We start from the raw sequence: 7,861 nt of genomic DNA, 5'->3' as shown, positions 1-7,861 counted from the left end.
GGGTGTCAAATGTTCTAGAGAGCATCAGACACAGTTGAGAATAAAAAGAATAGACATGGCAGGTCACTGCTAACTATGGGAGTGGTAATTTTTTATGTGATTTTCAAGGAATTTGACCTGGATATAAAATGAATATTTCAGTGCTTACCAGTTAAGAGCTTTCACAGATGTCAATGAATGCTTAATAGCAATCTTATGAGGTAGATTACTTCTATTCTTCAGATAGCAAAAATGGGACTGTGCAAAGCTCTCCTGTAAACCAAGGGTTGAGAAGCTTATTCTATAAAGTGCCAGTCTGTATATTAGGCAATGTGGGTCATACAGTCTATAGCAACTACTCAGTTCTGATGTAGCATGAAAGCAGCCCTAGAGAAGACATAAATAAATGTGGTTGTGTTCCAGCAAAGTGGTTATTTACCAAAACAGGTCCCATGGGCTGTTTGCCAACCCCTACTCTAAATATGATCTAATTTTAAACCTGGCATCTTCTGCATTGTACCACAAATACAATTTAGTCCAATGGTCACAGAGGACAAGTAAATGTAAGCTAGTAGTATGATTAGTAACACTGCTGCATCATTTGGGGCTATTGTACTTTTCAACCATTAAAATGTGGGCATCAGGCATTAAATCAAGCACATTAGCAAAATCATGATCTGTGACTTTGTTTTTAATTATCTTAAGCCTTATGATGACATAATTTACAATTTTGTGTTGATCTATTCTCTACTTTAATCCTAGTGAGCTGGCAAAAGCACCATTACCAATCACACACATATAAAGTCAATGAATAGCTATTCAAGACAATCCAGAATTATAACTTACTGTAGTATGACTTAAAGAATTCACAAAGTTTGCTACTATATCTTGTCATTCTGAATTTTAAAAGCACCTGACCTTAAAGATCATCTATAAAATGTAGAAGTGTTAAATACTCTTTATTTGATATTATACAGAAACCACACTAAAATGCCTTTCATTCAGTAAAAGGCAACAGTTTAGATACAGGGAATTTTGTTAAATTGGCATAGTTGGGACCAAAAAAGATAAAATGGTCACTGCCGGCTTATCTGCAGCCCTTCCTTTTAACAGGCTAATGAACACAACTTGAAACACAAGCAAGTCTTGCAGGTCTAAGAGACAGTGAAGGGATTTCCTCAGAATTGAAACATATTAATACAACCAGTCATATAAATCTAAATATAAGCCAGTCTCCTACAGGTTTTGAGGTGGCACTCACCACCTCTGTGAAAAGTTGAACACTAGGAATCAAGTCCAACCATATTTTTAGAAGGGAGGACAGTGACAGGGTTGCTGAACCAAAATTATCATCAAAGCTCAAAAAGCTGACCATATTCATTTAACCACAAGCCAATCTTATTTAAATCAGGACTGCCTCGAAAGAAATGCTCTATAAGCCATTCATGATCTGAATTCTGGTGTATGAGATCAATTTAAATATGGTACACATAAAAAAAGTCATGAGACATTTGTAATAAATAAGGCAGTGGCCAACTATTACTCATTAGTAGCTTTTTTGAGATAAGCTATCAAGTCTGCCCTTTCTGCACTCTTCTTAATGCCAGCGAAGATCATTTTTGTTCCAGGGATGTACTTCTTGGGATTCTCCAAATACTCCATCAGTGTAGCCTCACCCCAGGTGATACCTAAATAAGAAGAGATGTGCTGTTCAGTATTTTACACTCCTTTTGAAGGGTTTACCATAGGTTACATCCATGGAATTTGTGCTTCAGTTATTTAACTGTCTCCCTCTTACCTTTGTTCTTGTTGGCATCCGTGTAAGAAAATCCAGGGGCCTGACCTGTCTTTCGCCCAAAGAGACCATGGAGATTTGGCCCAGTCTTGTGCTTGCCTCCCTTTTCCACAGTATGGCACTGGGCACACTTCTGAACAAAAATCTTCTTGCCCTTCTCAACATCACCCATTTTTAAAATCTAAAAACAAAAGACTCAATTTATTAAGTCTTTCCTCCAAGTAAAAATATAGTGCAAACCAATCCATCAATGATCACTTCGTTACCAAACCATTGCAAATCTATGACATTAAACCTTCACTTAGTACATTTGCAATAGACGCTTTCGTACCAAAATACTATTTGGAAGAACTTCCTTAAAAACACACCTCTGTTTAAGTGAGGGAAAAGTTAACAGCCCAAGTAAGCAAAACGGGAACCTAAGTCGAAACTGTTTCAAAAGACGAGGTCAAGGTCACAAGTGAAGTTTGAAGGTGAATATGGTAAGCCAAAAATCGCAGAAATCCCAACTAAAAATGCCTATGTATTCAGACTACAATTTAAAGCCACCCCTCTCGCTAAAGATGAGACAAAGTACATTGAGCGAAGAGGTCGTGGCTGACTCAGCCTGCTCAGGTCACTCTAAACTGCCCTGCTGTGGGTGAAAGGTCAGCGGCGGGCTGCGAGGTCTCCCAGAAACCCCGTTCTCCAGCTCTGGGATCCCTGGGGGCGACCACGAGGTCACCCATCCGGGCCGGCGGGCCGGTTTCAAGGAGACTGTGACGAAGACTTCCTGAGATGCCATAGCTAGCAGGTTTAGGGGTGAACAGACAGGTGGTCAGAACAAAATTACCCCTTATCCGAGAAGCAGCAGTTCTGACGCTCTTTGAAGGAGAATGTGGAGCGCTGCGCACCTCCTCCCACTCCCCCCGGAAAGTCCTATCATTTCCGCAGCCCCTCGGCCCCGACAACAGGAAGGCCACGTTCATTGGGGTCTGCTTCCAAGCAGCCTCCGGGGGTTTCAGAGCCCTGACCTAGTTGGCTGGGACCCCCCCGCCCCCATCTCAAGCCGTAGCCCACCGGGTTGAGACTGGCCCCAATTCAGGCTCCTAACTCTTGGCCCGGCCTGCCCGCGCGGGCTCCACCCGGAGATCCCAGGCGCAGGCCTCCAACCGCCCGCGCGCTCCCCACGCTGCCGTGCGCCCCCAGGGATCGGCGTCCACCCGCTGCCACCTGCTGCGGACTCCGCGCCCTGCGCTCACCGCTCGTTGGTCGCGCGCGACTCGGAGGTTCCCCCACTCGCCAGCCGGACGTCCCGCTCTCTAAGTCCAAGGACACGCCGGTCCACGCCTAAGTACCGGTGTTGGTGCAACCGAACTCGCTCCGCCCTTTTGCGGCCCGACGTGCGGCCTGGCCTACCGATACGCAATGACGTTGCCGCCTCTCATTGGCTCTAGCCGCCGGGGGGCCCTGCGTCCGCGACCAGCGCGCGCACGCCTGCTAGCAGGGTAGGGTGCACCGCACAGGTGCCCTTCCTTCGGAAGCCTCTCCGCCGGGCAGTTACGACAGCCCGCTAGACGTACGTCACGGGAGAGGTTCCGGGCGGGGCTGACATCACCGTCCGGTCCGGCCTTTGTGTGCATGCGCGTGCCGTGGGGGAGGGTGGAGTGGAGTCCCGAGGTGGATCGCGGGCGTTATCCTGCTAAGGTAACGGCTCTTGGGCTCGCTGACGTGTTGCCTTTGGAGGACGGCGTTTTGGCTTCCGGGATAGAGGCGTCTCCTGGCTGCTTCCCTTCAGCTGGCGACCTTTGCACGGACTTGGTCACACTTTCACGTCTGGTGCCAGCTGCACCCGGAGAGAGAGCCTGGAGTCAGGCGTTGGAACAGTTGGACACGTGCACCTGACCTTCCTTCCCCAACCCTTTAAGTCACCTTCCCAACCTCCCCTGATGGCCGCCCCAGGACGGGGAGAGGCACTGCCGGCGCGGCAGAGACGGGATTGTAGCTCTGGCCCCTCACCTGCCGGCTTTTTTTTTTCTTTTTTTTTTTTCCTGCCAACGCCAGTCTCTTTGCCTCGGAGAACCAGGAGGGTGTGTAGGGCAGCCTCTAGGAAGCAACGCTGTCACACGATTAGCAAATTCTTTGACCTCTAGACCGGATTGCGCCACATCTAACCCAGGTGAAGGTCATGTTCCAGTGAGCGAATGTGGTTGGAATATTAGAATGTTGGTGTGATCACCACAGCTTCCAGCTGTAGACTTTTCCCTCCACCTGGCTCCCCTTTCTGCTCCACTATATTCCTGGAAAGTTTCTTCTTGACGCCCTTGTCCCTCCAATTCAGCCCCCGAGTTCTCATGGGTTTTTCCTCTTCATATTTACTGAATAGGTATGTACCTAGAGTGCATCGGTGAGGACTTCTTCGGATAGGAATTGATACTCGAGCATCCTTTCTCCCGACCCCAAGTTAAGCAACAGAGGCTAGGAGGTTGAACTAAATGACCTCGGATCCCTTCCAAACCACTGGGCCTCTGATTCCTGTTCTAGGCCGCCCAATTTCTTTTAAAAAATTATTAAATATTTTAATAGATTTTTTTTTTTAGAGAGAGGGAGAAACAGCCATGTGAAAGAATGTCCGTCGGCTGCCTCCTGCACGCCCCTTACTGGGCATTGAACCCCAACCCCCTGGGCATGTGCCCCAACAGGGAATGGAACCAGCCACCCCTGGGTGCATGGGATAACGCTCAAACACCGGCCAGGGCTCTTTGTGGTTTTAATTTGCATTTCCCTAATGGCTAATGACATTGAACTTCTATTGTGCTCATGGGCCATCTCTATATATTCTTTGGTGAAATGTCTTTTGTCCATTTTCTAATTGGATTATCATTTTACTGTTGAAATTTTAGTTAATGTATTCTAGAAATTAGTTCTTTGTTAGATAAGTGGTTTGCAAAATACTTTCTCCCAGTATATAGCATAGCTTTCCATCCTTTTACCAGGATCTTTTTGCACAGCAAAAGTATTAAATTATGATTAAGACATTCCATTTTTCTCTTATGGAATACATTTTGGTGTCAAGTCTAAGAACTTATGCCTGAATGAAGCAAATCTAACAAGCATTCCCTCTGTAAGGCACACCGCAGACTTGTACTTGCCAACACTAGACAGCGATTCAGCACTATGCTTGGGGGCCATTTGAAACAGCAAAATCATCAATGAAAGACACAGAAAATATGAAAAAAAATGTGGCAGGAAGTAGACCACAAAAAGGACACTCTGTTTACAGTGTGAGAACTGAAAAAAAGGAGGCAGAATGTGGCCATGTTCAGCCTCAGCTGGGAACTCTCTTGGAAAGTTGCTGTCAGTGTTCTGGTGGCCTGGTGGGGGAGGGGGCAGCAGCTCTAGACTGAGGAGTCAGTGTTTTACAAGATGGTTGTGCTGGTTATTCTCTGCTCGCCTATCTAGATCCATTTCCCACCCTCTTTTGACTGAGGACAAGGGTGTCTAAGGACGGTACCCTCTGAGCCACTTTGCTCTTGGTGACTGGTTGGGTTTGCCAGTGGAGGCACCTGTAACGCTGGGCCCTTCCCTTTCCTGGAGGGTTGGGAGTGCTAATGCTTCTGCTATTGCTGGCTCCTGGTACCCCCCTATTGAGGTTTGCATAACCCTACCCACATCTGTGTAAATAGTCCTTGCCCTAAACTCCCCCTCAGGGGAAGCCTTGGGGGCCTGTTGTGTGCTGAGACCCTTACTGATAAAAGTACTCATTTCCAATTTTCAGAATAGTACCCAGTCCTCAGCTATACTTATGTTTTGCATGCCAGAAATCCTGTTTTACCTTTCTTCAGAATCCTCAGGATTTCTGCCAGGAGGAGGGAGGGCAGTTACCTAGCATGTGAAGGAAGAGGGGTGGGGCAGGAGAGGATCTAGGTAGCCAACTGTGTCTTCCCCTTCACTCCATCTTCCTTGATTTAGCAACCCCCCACCCCACTCCACCCCTGCCTCATACATGCCTGGTACTGAGTTCCTGAGCCTTTTGAGGATTCTGATGTGTAAATTGGGCTATTTTCTCCACTGCCAGGGTAGGGCTCTAGTGTCTCTAGCTAGTTAGGATCCATCGTTTTTATCCATCTCCTTTCCAGAATGTTCCTAACATCTCAGCTCCTATGCCCCCTATTGACCTATGCTTTTACATATATATATATATCCCTAAGTGACCATTATGACCGAACAACTGGAACGACCAGTCAACCAGGTGCTATGACACACTGACCACCAGGGGGCAGGCGCTCACTGCAGGAGCTGCCTCCTGGTGATCAGTATGTTCTCACAGGGAACCTCCCATGGCCCCTTCCCCTAGCCGGCCAACCTCCTGCGATCCCTCCCCCCTGCCGGCTGGCCTCCTCTCTGCCCGATAGGCCCCAATCTGTGTGAGGGGGCTGGGAGGGAGAGCGGCTGACCAACCTCCTGGGGTCCCTTCCCCCAGCCGGCCAGTCAGGCCAAGGGATCCCACCTGTGCATGAATTCATGCACCAGGCCTCTAGTATATAGGATAAAATAAAAACAAAAACAAAGAAGTTTACTATAATTTTCATGGACTTTTTAAAGTAAATGAAATTATATGCATTGGTTCACTCAGTCTTAATCTGGAAGTCTCCATAAATATTTTTTGAAACTATTTCACGAGCATATGTTGAGCATATTTGGAGTGTGTTCTCTGTCACCTATATAAGGCCAGATCTACTAGCCTTAACAACCAGCAGTTGGGAGTAGGAGTGCTGAGGATGATGACTAGGACAGACTTCTGAAGAGAAGGCTGCACCGCTGCTGCACAGATGGGTGGAGTGAATACCCATAGAGTGCAATTGTCTAGCCCTGCAACACAGGCCAAGTGTGCATTCTAAACCCCCAATTCCTATACTGCAGTGTTGCATCTTCCAGAGTTTGTTCTTTGGAATTCTAGTCCAATGCTATGCTTTATGATAAAAGGGTCAAATTAGTTTGAGAAATGTGTATACTCTATCCCCTTCACCTTGGGAATTCCCAGATATGTTATATATTAAAATCTATGGAGAATCCTGCCATAGTCACATGATTGACTTTGTTGCCCCCAGTTTTCTCCAATATTACTTTACCATGTAACTTTTTGCTTCCATAATATCTAATATAACTAGTACTATAGAAAAGACTTTGGAAAAAATTCCATAATATTAGCCCAGATTAATTTTTAAAGAGGGTATAACCAAATGACATGTCGGTCATGAAGCAAAAACAAAAATTAAAAGAAATCTCAAGCAATGCCTCCTAGAAATTCCTTATGAACTTTCCATGATAAACTATCTAAAATGTACCTCTTAGCACATTAAATGAATTTATCTGCATTTGGGGTAGCTTAACTCTTGTAGACGGACACCTTCCAAAATGATGAGATTTGGCTTGATATCAAGCCATTTGTTATGGTCTATATGTTTGTGTACCCTAAAATTCATATATTGACATCCTAATTCCCAAATATATTTATGATGGGGCCTTGGGAGGTGATTAGTCACGAAGGCAGAGCCCTCATAAAGGGGATTAGTGCCCTTATAAAAGAGGCTCCAGAAAGACCTTCACCCCTTCTACCATGTGAGGATGCAGTGAGAACCTCACCAGACACCAGATCTGCCAGCACCATCACCTTGGACTTCCAGCCATCAGAACTGAGAAATAAGTTTGTTTATAAGCCACCTATTATATGGTATTTTGTTACCTAGCAGGCCAAATGGACTAAGACACCATCCTTTCTTATCAGAATAAGAACTCACCAGTTATTAATTAAAGCCATTGCCAGATCTTGACAATAGAATCATTTTTTCCCCCTGTATTCAAGAAATGGTTATGTTTCTCTACTACAGGTGTAAAGCTTAGAGTGTGTGCATGCAGAGCATTTTGGGTTTCATTTTTTCTACTGGCATTTTGTTCACGTTTACATAAAAGAACGGGGCTGCATACTTACTTTATGAAGGAATGTAGTTTGCAGAGTTGTCTATCCCTCAATTGACAGGGCATTTGAGTTTTTTCTTTTGTACCTAATGTTATTTTGTACAAACATTTACATAAAGGGATAGTGTT

General features: G+C 45.7%; 1 protein-coding gene across 1 annotated transcript; it reads right to left on the bottom strand.

Annotated features, from left to right (window-relative positions):
• Window positions 1-649: 649 nt before the first annotated feature.
• Window positions 650-3,137, bottom strand: CYCS (cytochrome c, somatic). Its single transcript, XM_079785680.1, has 3 exons — window positions 3,016-3,137; window positions 1,778-1,955; window positions 650-1,667 (listed from the first exon to the last, which is right to left on the bottom strand). The coding sequence occupies exons 2-3, from the start codon at window positions 1,944-1,946 to the stop codon at window positions 1,519-1,521; spliced, it is 318 nt and encodes a 105-aa protein (XP_079641806.1). The 5' UTR covers window positions 1,947-1,955; window positions 3,016-3,137; the 3' UTR covers window positions 650-1,518.
• Window positions 3,138-7,861: the final 4,724 nt, after the last annotated feature.

Source organism: Cnephaeus nilssonii, assembly GCF_951640355.1.
Source record: "Cnephaeus nilssonii genome assembly, chromosome: 12".
Lineage (NCBI taxonomy): Eukaryota > Metazoa > Chordata > Mammalia > Chiroptera > Vespertilionidae > Cnephaeus > Cnephaeus nilssonii.
This window is presented reverse-complemented; position numbering and strand designations above follow the sequence as displayed.

What these genes read in the sequence shown, in the direction of transcription:
- CYCS (XM_079785680.1), bottom strand. Translation starts at nt 1,946, where the DNA reads ATGGGTGATGTTGAGAAGGGCAAGAAGATTTTTGTTCAGAAGTGTGCC. An exon ending in GGATGCCAACAAGAACAAAG is followed by an intron (nt 1,668 to 1,777) that starts GTAAGAGGGAGA and finishes CTTCTTATTTAG; the next exon opens with GTATCACCTGGGGTGAGGCT.